General features: G+C 45.4%; 1 protein-coding gene across 9 annotated transcripts in view; it reads right to left on the reverse strand.

Moving 5' to 3' along the window:
• ADAMTSL3 (ADAMTS like 3) overlaps nt 1–13,219 on the reverse strand; it is a 411,249-nt gene extending 398,030 nt beyond the window's left edge. For all 9 annotated transcript variants that reach the window (XR_013395882.1, XR_013395881.1, XR_013395880.1 and 6 more), the window contains exons 1-2: nt 12,574–13,219; nt 11,015–11,116 (exon numbers count right to left, since the gene is read on the reverse strand). Coding sequence is in view for 6 of the 9 variants with exons in the window: in XM_015142900.3 (XP_014998386.3) it covers nt 11,015–11,083 (69 nt within the window). In the remaining 3 variants the exon portion in view is untranslated. The remainder of the gene's footprint in view (nt 1–11,014; nt 11,117–12,573) is intronic.
• Between the last annotated feature and the right edge of the window lie 9,475 nt (nt 13,220–22,694).

Genomic DNA, 22,694 nt, shown 5'->3' on the forward strand with positions numbered 1-22,694 from the left:
CCAAGATCGTGCCACTGCACTCCAGCCTGGGCGACAGAGTGCTATTCCATCTAAAAAAAAAAAAAAAAAACTCATTCCTCCAACACACACAGATATAGAAAATCTCCATGGGAGGAGCACACTCCCCTGCCCTAATAACTTCAGACAAGCCTGTATAATTTGCTCTGCCCTCTGGCCTCGTAGTAGGTAAGAATGCTTCCCTATTCCCTGACTATGGCTTCAGCTGTGTGAGTTGCTTTGGTCAGTGGGATGTTAGCAGAAATAACATAAGCAGAAGCTTAAAAGACTCATGTGCATTTGGGTTTTCTGTATCTCTATCATTACCAAGAAAGAAAATATGCTCTGGTTAGTCTCTTGGTCCAAGGAGGATGGGAAACACATAGAGCAGAGCCCCATTAAGAAGAGAATACCCGGCCGGGCGCGGTGGCTCAAGCCTGTAATCCCAGCACTTTGGGAGGCCGAGACGGGCGGATCACGAGGTCAGGAGATCGAGACCATCCTGGCTAACACAATGAAACCCCGTCTCCACTAAAAATACAAAAAAATTAGCCGGGCTTGGTGGCGGCGCCTGTAGTCCCAGCTGCTCGGGAGGCTGAGGCAGGAGAATGGCGGGAACCCGGGAGGCGGAGCTTGCAGTGAGCCGAGGTCGCGCCACTGCACTCCAGCCTGGGCGACAGAGCGAGACTCCGCCTCAAAAAAAAAAAAAAAAAAAGAAGAGAATACCCATCAGAACAGAATGTTCACAGGATCGATGCACACAAATTTTTAAAAATAGCAAGAAACAGAACGAAAATGTAGTCAAAGAACATGTATTACTAAATAAATTACTCAAAAAAAGTCAAAAACACATTATGAACAACTCGGTCTCCCTTCTTAAAAGCTCAGGTAGAAATATGAGTTTAAAGGAAACATTTCAAGACAACAGAAAAAGTGAGCTTAGGAAAAGAATAGCAAAAATAAAAATGAAAACATTACATATTTGATGACCCCATTTTTAAAGTTCCTGAAACACAAACATACGCACACACAGATAAAAAAAAATTGTATAAAAATTGTTTATATCATGTCCTGATATGACACTTCAGAATAAGGAAGAAATCATGTAGGTATAGTGTCAGACAAAGTGAGAAAAAAAACAGAGAAAATATCAAATTGACCACGGACTTCTCTTCAGTAATACTCAATGCCAAAAAAACAGAATCAATATTTACAAAGACCTGAAGAAAAAGAGTGAGAAAAGTTTTCCTTGGATTGTTGAATATTTTCTGTTCTCTTTTTCAAAAATATTAACTATGCATATGTTGGGTCTCCTTTGTCATCATTTTTCTATCATCATTTGTATATTTTTGTTTTTTATATTTCATCTTGTTGGGTGCATGTTTTGTCTAGCATGTTCCCAATTGCTTATTCCATGGCACTTATCTTTGTTGTTTCTAGTGGCGTCAGCTGTTTGCTGAAGAACAGCATAAAGAGGACATGGTGTATGAGACAGAGAATGAATAGAGTAGTCCCTAACTTCCATTATGCTTTGGTGTTTGGTGAATCCTATCACTAAATATGTTATTTTCTTTTCTTTAGAGTCCCATCTTCTCTTCATTTTCAGCATTCAAAAGTCATCAGGGATCTCAAGAGAGACCCTAACCTATAGGCTCTTTGTTATGGAAAGGGTTGCTCTTCCACCCCACTGACCTCTTCATCCCATTTCACCTCCACCAATCTCCCTCTGTAGGAGGCTGTGTTGTACACATGGACAATAAAATTTTTGGTCAATAAGGGTTCCCTGTCAATTCTATGTACCTTGGCATTTTTGCTGTCAAACTGGGCCTTTTTGGGGACAATACCTGCTTCTTTCAAGTCCCACTCAGGGCCACCAATTTCACTGTTCTTACAAAAGTTTATTACATAGGACATCCTTACAGAAATCTCTGTCCTGCTCAGAATCCAAGGAAACACATGCCAATCTTCAGGATCTTCTTTCCCCCACATCCAGACCACAGTACTCAAAAAAAAAAAAAAAAACCTTCATAATTTGTGTTTGGAAGCTGGCACCATTTCCTTGCTTCATTAGAGATAAACTGTTCTTTTTGTTGCTGTTTGTTTTTCAAAGTTTTGAGAGAAGGAACTTTTGTTACTCCTCCATTATGCCATATGCCATTTAAAACAACAGAACTTTTTGTTCTTGGAATGTGACCAAAAATTTAAAGACCTGGACTAGTCAAAACTATAATAATGAAGGGAGGTCTTGCCTTAGTGGATACCAACACATTACAAAGGTACAATAACTTTAAAAGTATGAATCAGCACAGGAAAAGACTGAAAGATTAACTGACTAATATATTCTAAAATAAATATTTAAAACGAAATATAAGACTAGGTGATAATATAGATATCCATATATTTTCTCCCAACATGAAGTTACTTCTAAGCATGACAAAAGTAGAGAGTTAAAAAATTAAGAGACTCCTAGAGTAGACTACTTAAAAATTTTTAATGGCAGTATATCCAAAACATAAACAAAAAGAAAATGTAAATGACAAAATGGGAAAATTATTTGCAACATAAGATAAAAAATTAACACTTTGTATATAAGGAGTACTTACAAATTAATAAGATTCTCATGGAGAAATGGGCATACATATGAAGACGAAAATTTATTTTTCTATTTCTTTTTTTTTTTTTTTTTGAGACAGAGTCTTGCTCTGTCACCCAGGCTGGAGTGCAATAGCACAATCAGAGCTCACTGCAGCCTCAACCTCCCAAATTCAAGTGATCCTCTTGCTTCAACCTTTCAAGTAGCTGGTAACGGCCAGGCGCGGTGGCTCAAGCCTGTAATCCCAACACTTTGGGAGGCCGAGATGGGCGGATCACGAGGTCAGGAGATCGAGACCATCCTGGCTAACACGGTGAAACCCCGTCTCTACTAAAAATACAAAAAATAGCCGGGCGAGGTGGCAGCGCCTGTAGTCCCAGCTACTCGGGAGGCTGAGGCAGGAGAATGGCGTGAACCCGGGAGGCGGAGCTTGCAGTGAGCTGAGATCCGGCCACTGCACTCCAGCCTGGGCTACAGAGCGAGACTCCGTCTCAAAAAAAAAAAAAAAAAAAAAAAAAAAAAGTAGCTGGTACCACAGGCACACACACCACCACGCCCAGATAATTTATCTTTATCTGTTGTAGGGATGGGGGTCTCCCTATACTGTGCAGACTGGCCTTGAACTCCTGGGGTCAAGCAATCCTTCCACCTCAGCCTCCTAAAGTGCTGGGACTACAGGTGTGGCCATTGTGCCCAGCCCTGCTATTCCATTTCTAATGCCTTAAGGAGACAATATACAAAAAAGCAGTAATAACAAATGGCCCCAAGTATTTTTAATAACCTCTAACTAATAAAATTTCCTTAATCTTATAGTGCCAACTATTGCAAGGTAAGCATAGACATTAATGGAATTTTCTAAAAGACAATTTGTAGTATATATTAAAGGTCTTAAAATTTCACAAACTTCTTGACCCAAAAATTATATGTCTTAACAAACACTTATTTGAATACATTTCGATGCTCAGTGTGAAGAACTAGTTAATAAATCCAAATGATGTAACAGCAGGAATACATTTAATATTACTATAGGAAAATATTTAATGATATGTAAAAAATATTCCTTATAATGTTAAATTTTTTAAATAGTTATCAAAATAGAGTATAGCCACTGTTTAAAATATACATATTTGTTAATATTCTAAGAAGAATATCGGAAATCTATACAACAAAATCTTAACAATTCGTAGAATTAAAGGTGATGCTTATTTTCATCATTGTCCCTTCCTGTGTTTTCTATATTCTTATAATGAATATGTGCTGTTTTTAAATTAAAAAATCACAAAGGTAATTTCAAAAGAGTAAAGAGAATTTAAAGCCCCTTAAAACTGTAAATATTATTTTATTAGTAAAATAGTTACTCTTTGTTTTTAAATTATTTTCAAAATAAAATGTCGTTTTATTTGTAAATGAAGGCTTGGAGAATAAAAGCATTTCTGAGTATTTGACCACAATAATTTATTAGCATACGTTGGCCGGAGCTGTTCAGTGCTGACAAATTCCAGAAAGTAATTGCATGAAATACTTGGAGAGGAAACTGCTTTATGCTTCCATGCTATTTATGGAAATTAGCATCTTTGTAAAAATAAACTGAAAGCAATCACAATCATAAACCCTGAAATGTGGTTTCCATAAGATGTTAGTTTTGGTGCTTTAAGATCCATTAGTAATGCAATGGAGGAACACTGCCTACATTTTTTCTGTTATGAAACAATTACATGTAATTGGTTTTTTCCTCTTCTATCTTCAATCTCTCCCTTTCTCCTGGCTGCTTTCTTTTTAGGGTATGAATATACTGAATACACTCTGCTAAGGAAAACCTCTCTAATGACCCTGTTTCTCTCTCAAAGAGTAGTATATACTTCGTTTATTCAGTGCCTCACCTTCCCCCAAAGGTGAGACTCCATGTAGTCCCCCAAACTACTCCTTCAAATGTAACCAATTATTTCCCAAGATCAGGGTGAATTTCCACCTTCATCTGTCCCTAACACTTGTTTGGAACCTGAAGGAATTTTGATTCCTCCCTCTCTCTCTCAATCCCACTTACCAAGGTATCTATAACGCTATTTGAAGAAAACCTCAAAAGTTTACATTTGAGAGACTGCATCATCATGAGACCTGGGTCTCCACGTGATAACCCCCAGGCAGGAGCCTCTGGAGAGATGGAGGCTGCCTGGGAGAGCATGTGGAGGGAGAGAGGGGAGGGCAAAGGCAGAGCTCTGGAATTGAAAAGCATTTTTTAAAAGCTAGAGAGGAGCCAAAGAAAGAGAGTAAGATGGAAAGGTCAGAGGTAGAAGGCGAAAAAGGAGTGCAGGGATCGCAGGCAACACACAAGGAGAGAGCTCCCATTCATTCTCCCACAGGATTCTCACTGGATCTAGCCAATGACTCTGTCTTGCAGATTTTCAGGCTTTGGGGCAACGTTGTAATGAAATTCAGTCTGCATTCAGGATGACCCAGTATCTTCCTGCTCAGACTCCATCACCAGTGTCAACACAGACTGGAGCATTGATCCAAAATTACTTGAGGGACAAGGTCATGGGAAGTACATTTATGACATTAAACCTGGAGTGCTGGAAAAGCTCTATGCAGAACTGAAACAGGGAGAAAGGAGGAAGGCCACAATGTGTATCAAGTGTGTAGCAAAGCACAGTACAATAAGAAAGGATTATTCTAAAGAAATACTCAAACAAGTGAGCAAAGATGTGAGCAAAGACGTTTATTTCAGGTGTCTGATGGTAAACACGAGTGAACAAACCATCCAGGAAGCAATCCAAATGTTCAATAAAGAAATAATGGGTTTAAATAACACATAATGCCACTTATGCCATTATGGTATATCCATAAGTACAGTGGAACACAGCCATTAGAAATGAAAATGAAGAAAACGAGAAACACTCATAGACACTGGGGGCGGCTGCAAGAAGAGAATGTCCGTCCACTCCGCAGATGGACATCTGCTTAGACCGTGGACCTGCTGATCTCTCCCTAGGTCTATCAGAGCAAGGAAAGGAGAACTGAAGGGAGTTGGCAGGACACAGAGAGGAGGCAGCATTGAAGCATTCCATCTTCCCACTGTCTGGCACAGTAAGATGCAGTATTTCCTATGGGTCAGCTAGACTACACCAAAGGGAGCTGGGTTTGAGCTCTCCAGCCAACACTTCATCCAATAACGCTGCCTGCTAGGTGAGAAGACCCCGGTAGCAATTGGCAAGCTGAAGATGGACTGCCTGCTGCAGGAAGTGTTCTGTGGAGCCCTCCAAAGAACTCACATCTGCTACCCAGCGGGCAGAGGGTTGAGAGAGAGCTGGAGTGGCAGTGACAACTACCAGAGAGAGGCATTCAGTTAAGTAAAGAGCTGATTGCCCTTGTTCTCTTCCCCTCTCCTTGTTTCCTACCCTTGGAAAGCTGGATCCAGAAGAAATAAAAGGAAGAAGCAACTCAGAACCAGTCCCCACCACACCCTTACCATTCCATGGTAGGAGGAAAAGAGCCCTGTGCAACTTTGGGAACCTGAAGCCATGTGTCAAGCCCAGACTACAGGAAAGGGAGACGAGATTTAAATCAAGTTGAGAATCAAAACTTTAAATGAACTGAACTTTTAATAATCAAAATTGAATCTTCCTAAGACTCCATTAAGGGATGGGAAAAGGCGATTTCACAAGGCATGACTGGACCAGTGATTGGCTCCATATTTATACCTTACTGAAATGAGACTTCTCAATAAATCTGTGTCTTTCAGAGGCCCCAACTCTCCCAGATCACCCAACATGGAGCAACACTCAGACACAAGGTTATGACTTCTCGAGGGGCCAAACCCAGCCAAATCTAGGCTGATCTAAAAGGAATTATGTGCCATGTCAGAGTCAGGGCTACCTTGAGTTGATTTACCCACAGAGGAAGTTCCCTGAACCCTGACCCAGGACTGTCTTCCTTAGGATTCCATCCTCACTGCCCGTGATTGACATGATCAAGGGTGATAGCAATAGCAGGGTCAATTGGGGGAACTGGGATGGTGAAATTGCTATGGAGTGTGAGATTGTTGTAGAAGGTGAATAAGAGGCCTGGGCTAAGCCACCAACACTCAAATGGCACTTTTTTTGTCCTCATGTCAATTCTGTGACTTTGTCAGCCTCTCTCAGCACCTATGATTGCACCTGGGTTACTGGAGGTGGAGAAGGGATGCCTGTGTTGGCGGCAGCAAGCAGGGCAAGATTCAAAGGCCACCCTTGACATCCTGTATTAGTTTCCTCTTGATGCTGTAACAAATTACCACAATTTTAGGTCTTAAAACAACACAAGTTTATTCTTTTACAGTTCTAAAGGTCAGAAATCTGAAATGCGTTTTTACAAGACTAAAATCAAGGTGTCACTATAGACAGCTACATCTGAAGACTTGAGCAGAAAATCCATTCCTTATCTCTTCCAACTTCTAGAGGTTGCTGGCATGCATTAGCTCCTGGCAACATTCTCCCAGCCTCTGGTTTCCATGGTAGTATCTTCTACTTCCTCTGCCTCTTCCCCTCCTGTGGCTCTCTTATAAGGACTGTTGTGATTACGTAATACAGGATAGTCTCCCCAATTCAATATTCTTAATCACATCTGCCAAGTCCTTTTTGCCATATAAGGGAACATTTATGAGTTCCAGGGATTAGGACATGGACATGTCTGGGGGGCATTAGGCAACCTGCCACACATCCCAAGGACATCCACACTCTCAGCCTGGCAGCTCCACCAAACATTATGATGAAGGCAACAGGAGTTCAAAGGACATCTACCCGAGGCCACCTGGCCTTCCATTCCCACCCTACCTCAAAGCCCTCTGCAAGATCTGCCTTCTACACTAGCCTCCAGCCTCAGGATCAGAAAAAAAAAAAAAACAGTTAAATAATTCTATCTTATACTTATGCACCAACAAGACCCAGGGGACAGGATCAGAGCCAACTCAGATATTGCTTATTTTACAAGTTGTGTTTTGAAATTTTCAAAATCCTCCCTCCAGAGGAGGTCACCACAGACTTATAAGACCTTCCAGGACTTTATCCAAATGTCTCCTGTCTTTCAAAACTGTGACCTCGAGGGATCTGTTCCAGTAGATATCTATGAACTTGGCAGTGGAGACGGTCAAAGATCGAGTCATTCTTCTGAAAAGGCTATTCCATCCAGAGTCACAGGAAATGGGAGAGGACAGAATTTGCCAGAGAATCTAAACAGTACAGCACCTCCCCAGGGGAAAACATGGTGGAAGGCCATTCAGATATACATGAAGCCATCTTGACATGGTTGTTTAAAGAGATAATCGCAAGCCACATGACCAATGTTAAAACAGTTTCTAAAGGCACTTGGCCAGAGAGCTAGGAAGCCGTCCTATGACAATTAAATTAGTGAACAGATAAGGTTGTTTATTCTTCTCCTGGGCAAGAGAAAAAAAAAGGGAGGGGGCAAGTTGTAATTCAGGGCACAGTCAACACAGGACTCATCTTCAAGGTGTTCAGGATAAGGTTTGGAAAGCTCTCAAATACTCCAGGCTGGATAAAGTTGGAAATGCTTTCAAATACTCCAGGCTGGAAGAGAGAGTAGGAACAGCAGCTGCTGTCTTCTCTGGGAAAATCAGGTCCGTAAGGAGAAGCCTGGAGCAACAGGAAGCTTCCAGGGCCTGTGAGACAGGAAGAAGGGAGGCCGCTCCAGCTGCCTGGATGAGGGGAACAGTGATCTCCTCCAGGAATGGTCAAGAACGAGTTACAAAAACAAGGAACTGCCAGCCTCATACCTTGCTCTACAATCTATCACACTTATTTGTGGGCAGTGAATATAAAAGTTTACATTTTTGCTGATTCAATAAAGAAAATATATTTGTGGCCGGGCGCAGTGGCTCACATCTGTAATCCCAGCACTTTGGGAGGCTGAGGTGGGCGGATCACTTGAGGTCAGGAGTTCGAGACCAGCCTGACCAACATGGCAAAACTTCATCTCTACTAATAATACAAAAATTAGCTGGATATGGTAGTGGGCGCCTGTAGTCCCAGCTACTCAGAGGCTGAGGCATGAGAATTGCTTGAACCCAGGAGGCAGAGGTTGCAGTGAGCCGAGATCATGCTACTGCATTCTAGCCTGATCAACAGCGTGAAACCATGTCTCAAAAAAATAAAAGAAAAAAAAAGAAAAGAAACTCTATTTGTCATTAATTAGTTGGCGCATCCTTTGCTCCTCACAGCTCAGCCTCATGCATCTAGTAGTTTTCTAACAACCACCTGGTGGCAGCACATGCTAAGCAAGCGTAGATGCTAGGGACCACCTTAAGCCCCACCTAAACACCAAAATCACAAGATACTTCAGAGGGGCGGCTTTAAGTCAAACTCAGGCTGACTCTACGAAAAAAACAGAGCGTCCAACCCATGGACAGGGACCCAGGGCTGACCAATCACCCTTCATTAGAACCTTCTCTCAGGGCCTGTGGTGACACAGACCTGGCCACGCCCACCCACACTCCCGGAAGATCAGGCCCTCCACAGCTGATACCTCTTGAGTGCCCCCTACAGGCTCTACACCAGAAAATACAGGCACTGCGCTTGCTTCAAGCTTCTAATGCTGACAAGCAACAGCAACAGTAGAATGCTGACATTTATTGTACACTTACTACGTGCCAGACACTGTTTGGTTTGATTTTCCAGTTTTTTCCACTTCACAATGGATTAACTCTTCCAAACAATTCTGAGGTCTATACTAATATTACACTAGTTCATTATACCGCTTCATTACTGTTGCGTGACAACAGCAATGAAGCGGTAGAGCTGGGATCCGAACAGTGGGTGGCGTGAATGATGAAGATCGCTGGTCTGAAATCTCCTTTTATGACCTTCTATGCACACTGTCTTGATACATGGAAACAGCACTGCCACAGGCACAAAGATATGGAAAAATCCAAAAGAGGTCAGTGAGTGATTCAAGCTGGGCAAACACTGCCCTTGGCCAAAGGTCAACAGACTGCCTCAAAGCATATTTAAATTTTATAAGGTGAAAGAAGGCAAAATGAAACACTGTGCCTTGAAGCCTCAGCCCCATTTGACCAGGAACAAATCTCTGAAGCTCTCAAAGCCTGTTTCAGATCTGCTGATGAGACAGAAACGTAAGTCTCCACCTTTTTACCTCAACAGTCATCTCGCTGGCCAGGGAACCCTAACATCATCCTGAAAAGACTTAATCTTTGTTCTAACAAAAGATCTCTATTAATATGATTATAGGATAGCATTGATAAAATGGGATAATGGGGAGAAGATGTACCTTGCTGACCAGTTCTTTGTGCATCACAGAATTCACAGGGCATTGGAGTCGAAAGAGGCCTTAGAGGCACTAAGTCCAAGAAAGTAAAACAAGAGGCAGAGAAGTTTGATTAATTTATCCCAGGGTATGTATCTTCATTCATGGATGCATGTTTATTTAACAGACATTTAAACCCTTAATGACAAGTCCCTTCCTAGACCCTGAGGATACACAGGCCACCAAGCCATGTATTTGAGAAGTTATGTCTGCAGGGAGGGATTGCCTTGTTCTAATTCATAAGACACTGTATGGAGCTAGCAGCAGCCCTTGGGACACAATACTAAGATGTGCCCTACCTTTAGATCTGGGGCTGCAAACTGCTTGGCTGAATCCAGGGTGCAAACACATTTATGTGCCTTTCAATGCTTTAAAAACTGGGAAATTTTGTGAGAAATCTAGGTGATCCAGCTGGCTTGAAAAATAAGATCTGGCAATCCTGGGCTTGTGTCTCCACTTAGCAATGATCAGATGGAATTGAGTAGAGGCTGCTCTTAATAGATGGAGCATGTGTTCTGCACTTTGCCACTGTCCCCATTACTCCCTATGTCTCTTAGGCAATGCTAGCCTCGCTCCTTTGTTTGAGTCTGTCCTATAGGCAAATAAGGATGCAATTCATGAGCCGGGTCCTCTCAAGTTGGTTGGAAAAGACAGCAGAAGTCTAAAGAGAGGACTGTGGGATAAAACAGTGGGATATGTGATGATAGATGTAAACTCAGAATATTTATTTAGCAGCTTAGCTAGGGCCAGAACCTGGCTCTGCCCATTAATTGTTTCCTGGTCTCCAGCAATCCAGCCTCTACTGGGCACATGCAGACAGCCATTCTAGTCTGAAATGACAGGGTCCATCACAGCCCCAGGTCATCACTGGTGTACGGTATCCACAGTGCCATTAAGGCCCTACTCAGGATTCAGAGAGGACCCAAGGGATCTAGATAATCCTTACAGCTAAGCCAACCAGAAATACCATTGGCTGGAGACAGGAAAGAAAGTTTAGTTCTCTGGTGTAGGATTAACACTAATCATGCCACATCTCAGGTGGTCTACAATAATGCTTCTGAGTAAACAGAGGGATGTCCACCATTTCCCTTCCCCTCCCTATGACCTTACCTCCTGCAGGGTAGAGTGCATGAAGACCATCCCTATCAGCAGCCACCAGGGGCTCGTCCAGGAAGCCATGGGGTCTGGTCTCCTCTGGGTCTCAGTTGTAGCCTACAAAAGAGTAAAGAGTTCATTACCAACCAGCTCTGGCCCCCATGGCAGTAACCATGACTTAAGAGACCCATTAGACAGAAGGACCCTGAAGCCCAGATACTGTTTTGGAAAGGTTTGTGTTGGCCCAGGTTGGGGCTGCCTACTGCAGGGTGCAGGATAACTGGGCTCCCTTTAGAAGGTCCACATCAAAGTCAGGCGAGGGCTGTACCTGTCTCCAGTGGGCAACTCATACCTCCAGCTCTTCAGAAGCTGAGATAATCCTGCCCCAACCACCTCCCAGCCCATCTGTCAGCAGCAGGGTGTGGCTATTGGCATTTGACTCAGGAAGCCAGCACAGAGCCAAGGTTTAGGCCAGCATCTGCTGCTTGTGGCAAAAATGAGACTAAAACAACAAAGCCGCCCAGAGAGGGAAAGGACCTGCCTAAGGTCACACAGCAAGATAGTGACATTTTAGGAATGAAACGCAGACTCTGATAGTTCAAGGCTTTCCTCGCTAGATGACACGTGCGCCCTCAAGGTCCCGCACCCACAACCACAGAGACGCCTGACAGCTAAGTTCAGGGAGGTTTGGAGGACATAGCCCCCAAGCCAACCTAACACAATCTCCTAAAAGTAGGTTAGGGCGAGCCAGCAGAGGTCAGCTGAAATCAGGAGGGAAGCAGGGACTCTTTCCCTTACTTTTCCTGTCAGTTTACAGGGAAATCAGTATGAGTCGAGACTGGAAAAGCCGAGGTCACACTCGACTCGCTTCGCCTCGCGGGCGCCTTGGCGGAGCTGGTGTCCGGGGGCGGGTCGGTGGCTTCTCTCCATCTGGAGAAAGCATTAAGGGCCTGGCCTAATGCGATCCGCAAATGTGCTGCTGTTTCCGACCTGAGGCGGCGACTCCCGGCTGAAGGGAGGCGGCCAGCGCGAGGCCCTGGGACTTTGCGCCCCCCTCGCGCGCTCGCACCAGCCTTCCTAGCGCACACTCCTCCGACTACCCGTTGCCTCAAAGTCGCTCCTCCAGCGCCTCCGCCGCGTCCTGGTCACCCCCACGCCCACTTTCCACGATCGCGCATCGCCTCAACCCCCGGCGTTCTGGGCGCTCGCTCCCCAGTTGCCAGTCGGACGGACCTTCGGACGCGCGAGGTTTCTGCTTACAAACTCCCAATCCTGAAAAACTCCAACCCTGTGGAGCTCCCCCATAATCAAGAACGACCCTCAGCCCGCGAAGTGCCCCCGAAAGACTCTCCCTGAACCTTCCGGGACGCCATGGAGCCCGCCCGACCCGAGGTGCCCAGCCGTGAGGAGCATCCCAGTCCTGAGGCCCCCTGGAGCCCGCGTGGCACGCCCTGACTCTGCTTGGGGTCCCCCAACTTGCTTAGAGAGGCCACTGCTCCAAGTCCTACTCCCCCTGGGGAGTGCCTTCCCCCGACCGCTGCGGGGCCGCCCTGCGCCGAGCTCGGTACACCCACCTTGCGCCGCAGAAGTATCTGGAACGTGCAGCCCCGGGGCCGCTAGGGCTCGGCGCGCGCTGGGGAGAAGCTGGCAGATGCCGCCAGTCAACACCTCGTGCGGAATCCGGTACCAGGACCTTCCCCGACGCCGGCCTCCAGCCCGCGGCGCCGCAGTCGCCGCCGCCGCCGCGAAGTTAAATGGGGCAGAGACCGGGGCTGCCCCGCCTCTCCCGCCCCCTCCGGGCGCGCAGAGCGCGGCGCTGGACCCGGCCCAGAGGCGAAGGGCGCGCGCCACCACCTGCACCGCCCGGCAAGTGCACGGCGCGCCCAGGCGCCCGTCCGCCTGCGCGCCGGCACCGCGCCCTCGGCCTGAGCCGGAGGCGCCGGGGGCGCGAAGAGACCCAATGTGGGGCCGGGCCCGGGCCGCTCGGAGCGCGCGGGGCCGCGGCGACGGCGAGACTCGGCTGGAACGCTCCTCCGCCCGCTTCCTGGAAGCCACTCCTCGCCCTGGGCCGGCCGCCAGGCGTTGTGCCAAGAGCCGGGATTGCCGAGGCCGCTACCGCCGCCGCCGGCAGGCGCGCAGGGGAAAGGCGGCCGCTGCGCCGCGAGCCAGCCTGGCCGCCCCGCCTCAGCCGGAGCCGGAGTAGGGATGCAGTCGCTCCCCTCAAAGCCCACCCCCGGCCCCACCTCCCATAGCCTCCACCCACCCCGCCCAGACCCGGGCGCCAGCTCTGCAAAGTCAGGCCCAGCAGCCACACGGAGGTTTGCCCGGAACCGCTGGCTCGTGCCTAAGAGCCTTAGGCACTCCGGGCCAGGCAGGACCAAAGTCGGAGATCAGTGGCCCTCTCCTGGCCTGCGCCTCCTCCTCACAGCACAGACCCCACACAAGGGACCATGGACTGTGGAGCGCTTACCGCCCAGGGGCCTGGGACCTTTGGCAGTCAGGGACCACGAGGATCTTCAGGAGCAGCTCTTAACTGAGTACCTGGCGCCCCCTTGTCTGAGCCAGGCTTGGGGAACTGAGAGCTCCGCAGGTGCCAGGATCATGCAGTGTCCAGGCCTGGGATTTGGGGTTGGGAGGAGAGTGTCTCGGACCAGAGACTGAGGTGAGTTGCCTGTGTACTTCTGGAGGTGAAGAGAAGTAAGAGGAAATAGTTGCCCCTGTCCTTGTCCTAGTCTCAGCAGGATAAGCCAAGGGCCAGGAGATTCATCTTAAAGCCTGCATTATGCCCGCACCTAAGTCCTACCACAGTCATCATTTCCTTGGGTGTCTGTCGAGTACCAAGCTCTTTGTGTCTATCTGATCTTCACAGCGGCAGTAGTTCGAGTATTGTCGCATTTCACCTAGGATAAATCTGAGGCTGGGAGGATAACTTGCCCACCATGAGTGGAGAAGCCAGGACTGGAACCCCTATCCGCCTCTCTCTAGAGCCTGGACTATTCACCCCTAAAGTTGCTCTCCTGCCTTCTCAGTGGTTGCTGCCTTCCAGTTACTGTTAGAGCTTTGCCAAGAGCAGTTGGCCTTGCCTGCTTTCTTCACCCATTCTTACCTTACTCACTCTGGTGACTTCCTCTGACCAAGAAGAGGATCTTCAAGGCTGTCTCTCCACTCTATGTAAAATGACTGAACTTGTGGCAAGTGAGCAGAGGACAGGTCAGTGTGGAGACAGGGGAGGAAAGAGTAGCCAGTGAAGGGTAGGGAGGGCTAGGCTAAACTAGAACTAACTCATCTATGGACAATCGATCCTCTTTATTCACTGTAGTTGTGGTCTATAAAGTCACAGAACAATGAATTTGTGAATATGGAGCCATTGTTCCTAGGGGAAATACAGAGTTGGGTTCCTGCAAGCTCACAACATTTTTGTCAATCAATCAACACATTACCTTATTTTATGCATGTTTCTGTTTAAAGACGCCTTACTTAACATCTATTGTTGATTCCTGAACACTGAGCTCACAGCCTACAGTGCTGTAACTCATGCCTGAATGAAGCTTATCTAACTTACATATTTTCTCTGCAACGCACATCCCAGCCTTCTTCCACTTAGGAACGCTAGACTTCACCTCAGCACCGTGCCTGGGGGGTGCTTTAAGCAGCAAAATCCTCAACAAAAAAGACAAAAAATGTGAAAACATGGCAATGAAGAGAACTTCTGGCCACCCATTCACAGTATGAAAGCTGAAACAAGAAGACAGAGGGTTGATTAGTTGGACCTTAGCTTCCAGCAGGTGCCTCAAGAGATTCAAAATGTTCAGCACTGGTTCAATGACTTTGAAAGTGCTTCAGCTATTGATTATGAGGTGTTAAAATAAAAACTTTAGACAAATTTAACAGAGGTTAATTGAGCAAAGAACAGTTTGAAAATTGGGCAGCCCCCTCACATAGCCCCAAAAAAATAGGTTCAGAGCAACTCTGGGGCTTCCACATGATCAGATAATATTTATGGACAGAAAACAGAAGTGAGGTACAGAAACAGAATATGATGGACAGAAAACAGAAGTGAGGTACAGAAACAGCTGGATTGATTATAGCTCGGCATTTGCCTTATTTAAACATGGTTTGAACAGTTGACCTCCTGTGATTGGCCAAAACTCTGTGACTGCTTCAAGAGTAGGTTACAGTCTGTTTACACATCATTAGGTTACAGTTCACTATGTATAGAGAGACCTTTAGGCCGAACTTAAAATATGTAAGAAGGCAGCTTTAGGCTAAACTTAATATAACGGAGATGACAAATTTTAGCAAGTAACTGAATTCACAATAGGGAATCTGCAAATAATGAGAACTGATTTTTCGTGCTTCTCATATCAGAGTATCAGTAAAGGAATAGCCACATTAACATTTCAAAACACTTAGGATGCAGCAGGCACTGTTCCAGATACTTTGCTTGTACCGAGTCATCCCGTCATCACAACAGCCTATGGGGTAGATATTATTTTTATTCCCATTTTGCAAATGAGGAAACTGAAGTGGAAAGGTTTAAACACCACATGTTCTTAGCAACTAGACGATACCACTCTTTACATCCTTCATATTCTAAAACCAACCCTGCCATATGGAGTCAAATGCAAAAAAGTCACATGAATATGCAAGATGAAATGGAGAATTCAAAGAAATATTATGCTTGTGCAGTGGCGGCTGCATTAAGCAGAGCTCCCGGTGTCTGCAACTCAAGAAGGCACCGAGAATGCCTCTGGAGTTGGGGGACTTTGTTGGAAATATTTGAGATGCACTGCTCTGCTTTAAGGTATGAATGGCTCAGCAGGACTTCCTGTCTCATTTCCCTTGGGCAATCTGATTCCTGAGCCAGCCTCCAAGGAGTGCCCCACACCAAGTACTCAGACCAGGACTGAGCTTTTCTCTCCCACAGGTTCCATCTAGCAGGAGGCCAGCCCCCTCAAAGAGCAGGTGTTCCAGGAGTGAAAAGCAGTAGAGAAAACATCACCAATACCTTTATAGAACTTTTGCCTTCCAGGTAACCCTAGCAGGTCAAGCAATCCTATGTGAGTGGCCAAGGCACTGTAAGTTGGGACAACAAAGAGCTGCAGAGGAGAGCCTCCACTGGGGGTGCTGGCTGAACCTGACAGATGTTGTGCACAGAATCATGGCCTCACCACCCCTCAGTCACTCACCCACACTTCCCTTCCATCCTTACCCCCTCAGCTGAGGCTTGGCCCAAATGTTTAAATAAGACATTGCCAAAGGCATGGTGTGTTGAGAGATTGGGAAGTGGGAAAAACAGAAATGAATAAACCCCAAAGGAGCTAATCTGGCTGATTTGGCTGTTGATTGTGGCCACCTACCCAATCACTATCTGGGGAGGTTCAGGCCCCTCCCTGACTACCTCCTGGGCTCCCTTCCTGTGAGAATACCCTCCACTTGGGGACAATGGCAATGCATTTAGACTCTGAAGGGTCAAGGAAACTGAGTTCCATTTCCTCCCTAAGATCCATCTTCTTGGCTTCCTGGTTTTCACTACCTGTCTCAGGACCTGCTTCTTCCTAGATGAATTTCAGAGATTCCTACCCGCACTCCCAGCTTTGCCTGTTGACCCCAACCCAACAAGCACACAGTACAACATTCACATGAGAGATAAACATTGAAGACTAAGAAAGGAACTATTGATGATGGTGGCGTTGGGGTGTGTGTAAGTTTTATCCTTAGAGACAAGGAATATCAATTTGGGCATCAGCCTTAATTTGTTATTGATACAGAAATGCTCTTTCTGGTTAGAGTTGTGAAGTGGGCTTGGGAAGCACAATCAAGAAGGCTATGTTGGAGGCTTAGAGAAAAAGACTACTTGGAGGCAAGTACTCCAGTAGAAGGTACCATTGACTGCAGCAGGCAACAAAGATACACTCTCAGCTAAGGCCACCAAGAGATAAAACATCTGGGGCCAAGTGCAGTGGCTCATGCCTGTAATCCCGACACTTTGGGAGGCCAAGGTGGGTGGATCACTTGAGGTCAGGAGTTTGAACCCAGCCTGGCCAACATGATGAAACCCCATCTCTACTAAAAAATACAAAAATTAGCCAGACATGGTGGCATGCACATGTAGTCCCAGCTACTTGGGAGGCTGAAGCAGGAGAATCACTTGAACTGGGAGGCGGAGGTTGCAGTGAGCTGAGATCACACCACTGCACTCCAGCCTGGGCAACAGAACGAGACTCTATCTCAAAAAAAAAAAAAAAACACATCTGGATATTAGGTGAACATGGTGCCTTAGGGGCACAAAATTAGCTAGCGAGTGTTCTTCAGGAAAAACCTATAAAGGAGTGAGGGAAGCAGGATAGGTAAGGGGCAAGACTAGAGCAAGCTGTGACTGAGGTCAAGTCTAACCTTCATGTGATCCTCGGGGATCCTGGAACAGAAACCACACCATAGATTTGCCCTGACTTGAAGCACCAGGACCAACTGCTGACCCAGGTGCCAGTAAGTCACTGCCTCCCCTGGAGCTGGGTGGTGGTATACGGTGGTATAACCTCCAAGGTGGCTCCCAGTGGCCAAGGACAATGCTCCAGGAAGGTATCAGCCTTTAGCTGCTGCACCAAATATGTGCTGGGGAGAGGCGTGCCTGCTGGTAGAGAAATCGGACAGGGCATCCTCCCCAATTGCATCTACCATGCCTGGTTTTCAGGATGTATCCCTAGTCCCACACAGGAAATATGCTCAGCTAGCACTGATGGTTTTCTGACTAGAGTGGGTCCTTCTTTTGAATAGAAATTTGCTGTATAAAATTTGTTCAAGTCTTCATACTGTTGCTCATAAGCAAGAACAGCCATTGGGAGGGAAGTGTAGTGACAGGAAGTGTTTCTGCTGAGTGAGGGGCTCTGTGTGCTTTGGCAGAGCCTCACTTTTGGTCTTTCCCCTCAGACTTCATTTAGATCCCAGGTCTTCAGGAGCCTTAGAGGTGCCAGGTCTGTGATTTCAAGTCAGGAGATTAGGAATTAGTACTGCTGCAGCACTGGAGGTCTGAGCCTATCAAAATCTCTGTCAGGAGGGTGAAGGTGGTGGTGGACAGTCTCTTTCTAGAAAGTCCCCAGTCTTTAGGGTGGGGCAGGGAGAGCTAGAGTGCCCTAAGGTTCTGTGAAGGATAGCGTTGGGGTTTGGTGAGCCTTCCCAGGACCAGCAAACTCTCCAGACCCCAAATCCGAGGCCAATTCCCCTCTGGCCTTCAGGGCTAGGAAGGTGCTGATCAGCATGCACGTGTACACATGCCCATCTCTAGGCAGATTCCACTGTGGAACACGAGCAGAACACAAATACTCTGAGGATAATAGGTTGGCTAGTGCCTTGGGACTCATCTCACTCTGCCCTTCACAAGACCCTTGTCTTCCCCTTAGAGGTGCAAGGCAAATGTAGAGAGTACTAGAACTATAGTCGGAAACTCCAGTTCCAGTGCGGGCGTGGCCACAGATTGAGGGCTTCTAGGCAGGCCATTTTGCCTCTCTGAGCATCGGCTTTCCCCTTTATATTGTGAAAGTATAAAAGTTAGAAACTTTTGGCCAGGTGTGATGGCTCACACCTGTAATTCCAGCACTTTGGGAGGCTGAGGCAGGCAGATCACGAGGTCAGGAGTTCGAGACCAGCCCAACCAACATGGTGAAACCCCATCTCTACTAAAAATACAAAAATTAGCCTGGTGTGGTGGCATGTGCCTGTAAACACAGCTACTCAGGAGGCTGAGGCAGGAGAATCACTTGAACCCAGGAGGTGGAGGTTGCAGTGAGCCAAGATCATGCCACTGCACTCCAGCCTGGGCAGGAGAGAGAGACTCCATCTCAAAAAAACATAAAAAATAAAATAAAAAATAAAAAGTTCCTTCTGGTGTAATTTGTGAGGTTGTTTTATACTTTGCTTGTGTATTACAGCAATACCTTGCAAATCTAGAACTCAACCCTGGAGGTCTCTCCTAGTTTCACTACAACCAGATTGGTAATAGAAAACACCTCTCAGCATCCAACTAACATCACAGATTTGAGCATATTGCATATTAGCAAACATTTAGGTCTCAGTCAAGACTACTGATTCTTACTTTGCATACAATTTTAACAATTTTACTCTGAGTTTCAAGAGTAAATCAGAAGCTATAAATTAGAAAGGGACAAAATGGCGGCTAAAAGGCATATTGACAGGATAAAGGTGCTACAGAAAAACATAAAAGCACCCAAAAAGTCAAAAATCACCATTGTTTGGTGAAGCTTAGTTCACCTCAGTGGAGCCTGAAAAGAAGGCACAGTACTGTGTTCATGCTCACGAAACCAGGTTATGAACCCATTTGTCCATGAGATTCTGTTTATGAATGTGTGAAAGTACGTGTTACATTTTAGAAAAATATTCACATGCAAAAGAGTTAAATTTAAGAAAAGGAAAACAAAAACCAAGTAATACATATTCCTGTAAAAATTCACCTTGGTTTACCCAAAAACTCACATCTAAAACATCATCTCTGACAACTCTAGATCACCAGGATTTTATTCCAGAATTAATTTGAGCAAAAGAGCAGAGTGTAAAGTAAGAAATCTTATTCCTCTAAAGACAGGACACTTTATTGTTTAAAAACGTGACATCGGTTTTCTGACAAATCATCAAGAAGAATCGCGCACAAAAGCATTTTCTCTGGTGCCGCCTTGCATGTCATTCCCTATGCACCACAAAATGAGACTCGCCTGTTTAGTCTGTTTTCCTGTGTTCCTTACACTCTCCGCTTGGCAATATTTGGGTTGGAAGCACCAGAAAGGAATACTTGAAAAGTATTGTTTCAAATATAAGTTCAATAATAACATTTCTATGTATTAAGTTTTGCAAAACACATTAACTTTGGGAGGATTTTGATAGCCAATTAAGCATTTCTATCCCTTCCTTTCCCAGACTCAGGCAAAAATGTTCTATGGATGAGTGAAGAACCAATTTTCTTCAGACCCCACCATTTGCATCTGGTCAGCTTTAGACCTAAAGAACAATTCAATTCAACACAATATGATGCAGTACATATTTATTGACAATCTGCCTTGTGTCAGACATGTGCAAAGTCTTGGGAATACAATGACACAACAAGAGATAGCACCTGCCCTGCAGAAGCTAATGAGATACAGTGTGATATATGTTCTCAGAGGTTTAAGGGCAGGAAGCTATAAATGCACTGGGTAAAACAGCAACTAATTCAGTTGTGAGGATATTAGACGTTTCTTAGGAAAATATTTCAATTCAGAACTAAAATTTTAGTATAAGCACAGGATTTTGTCATTAAAAATTGTATTCTCCTTCTGTGATTTTTCTCCAGTCAAAACAATCTACAATCCCAAATACATGTTTTAAAATAATATAAATGGGCCAGGCTTGGTGGCTCATGCCTGTAATTCCAAAACTTGGGAGGTCAAAAGCTGGAGGATCACTTGAGCTCAGGAGTTCAAGACCAGCCTGGGGAACATGGCAAAACCCTGTCTCTATAAAAAAAGAAAAAAAATTAGCCAGGTGTGGTGGTGCACACCTGCAGTCCCAACTACTTGGGAGGCAGAGGCAGGAGAATTGCTTGAGCCTGGGAGATGGAGGTTACAGTGAGCCAAGATTGCACCATGCACTCCAGCCTGCGTGGTGGGAGTAAAATCCTGTCTCAAAAAATAAATAAAACAAAATAAATGGCTGGGAGGTGGGGTATGTCTAGGAAAGAATGAATACATTTATCACATGTTCTAGAACAAATCCTATCTGCCCACTTTCATATTGTTCCCATATATGGGTTTGTGTGCACACACCTTCAGCCTAATAAGGAACTGAGGGAATATTATAGGGTATCTGTGGTAAACAGATTCTAGCGGGGCCCCAATGACTATCACCTCCTGGTATTCATACCGTTGTGTTTAGTGTGGCAGAGGCAAAGCAAAGTATTCACCAAATCTCTTTGGTATGACTGCTTCCCAGATGCTTTAGGAAGGTTACAATTCCCAGTCTTCTTGCAGTTAGGCAGAGCCATTGAGTCCTTCTAGCCAATAAAATAAAAATGGAAGTGATCTATATCACTTTCTGGTTGAGGCAATGAAAAGCTCACTGTGGATTCTCCAGGCTATCTCTTCCCCTTGGGCAGTTAACACAGAGGCTGTGGGTTGGCATGCAGAGCCACAAGATCAAAGGATCCTGGCTCCCTGAACCACCCCATGAAGGACAGTTACTATGGGCAGTCAGCCAACCTATGCCAGATTTCACACGCATGAGAAATTAACTTTATCTGTTAAGTATCTGAAATTTTTATTTGTTACTGCAGCATAAACCTAGTCTGTGCTAATGCATTTGAATCACAAAGTGAAAATGGAATTGGCAAAAGGTAAGTAGACAGGCCAGACACAGTGGCTCATGCCTGTAATCCCAGCACTTTGGGAGGCCAAGGCAGGCAGATCACTTGAGTCCAAGAGTTCGAGACCAGCCTGGGCAACATGGTGAAACTCCATCTCTACAAAAATACAAAAATTAGCCAGGCATGGTGGTGGGCACCTGTAATCCCAGCTACTCGGGAGGCTGAGACATGAGGATCACTTGAGCTGGGGAGGCAGAGCCAAGATCACACCACTACAACCCAGCCTGGGCAAAAAAAAAAAAAAGTTAAGTAGACAGAGGTAGGCAGTAGGCAGGGACCAAGTTTTAAAGGCCATGTATACCATGCTATCGGGTTTCAAACTTTACCCTAAGAGCAAAGGGTTGCTTAGGATAATATTTGGCAGAGCAATGACATAATAAGATTGGCCCTTCAGAATGATTACTCTGGCTGTTTTTCTAGTAATATAAGCAAGAGCTCATGATAGCCTAACCTGGCATGAGTGACAGTGGGAATACAAGAAAATAGATGGATTTGAGAGTTACTAGAAAGGTAGAATTGATAAGATGTGGTGATTGATTTAAAGAGTAGGGCAGTAGGAGAAGTTCAGGCTGACTTCTCGATTTCTGGCATGTGAAATGGACAGCTTGGTGTCATTCACTGATATAGGGTACGTAAGAGGAGGCTTGTGTTAGATAGGAGGGGGCACACAGAGATCATGGCTTCACTTGGGGCATTTTGAGTTGGAAATGCCTTTAGATCTAGAACCGGGAAGATGCCTGGTCTGGATATGTATATTGATGACTCATCAACACATATGGTTGATGCATGAAACCATGGAAGTTCATGGTGTGGGTAAAAATAGCTAGCTACCTTCATCGGCCATCTATTCATATGTCTATCAGGAAAGGAATTTCTACGTTATATAATGTGCAAGTAATACATGTATAATTCCCCCCAAACAGTGAAAATATCAACGTTTATTTCTGTTTCTCAAAAAACCAAAATCAAGGTTTTGCAATCCATTCATTGTGAGCCACTTTTGGTTTCAGCCTGGGTCTTCACCATTTGCTCATATAGCTCAGTGACTCTGGCTTGAAGGAAGTTTTCCTGGCTCTGTTTTTTTGCTCTTCCATTGTGAACTTCAATTTGAAAGATACATCCAGAAGCCCCTGATTCCTCCAAGGCAAATTTGATATTTAATCTGAGCCTGGGTCTCTGGTTAACCATCAAAGCAAGAGTAGGACTTACTCAGCATTTCCCATGAAATTGGTAAATGCTATTTCATCAGATGTGTTCCAGAGCCATGTATTTTTATTGTTGTTTTTA

This window comes from Macaca mulatta, chromosome 7, assembly GCF_049350105.2.
Source record: "Macaca mulatta isolate MMU2019108-1 chromosome 7, T2T-MMU8v2.0, whole genome shotgun sequence".
In the NCBI taxonomy this organism is placed as follows: Eukaryota; Metazoa; Chordata; class Mammalia; order Primates; family Cercopithecidae; genus Macaca; species Macaca mulatta.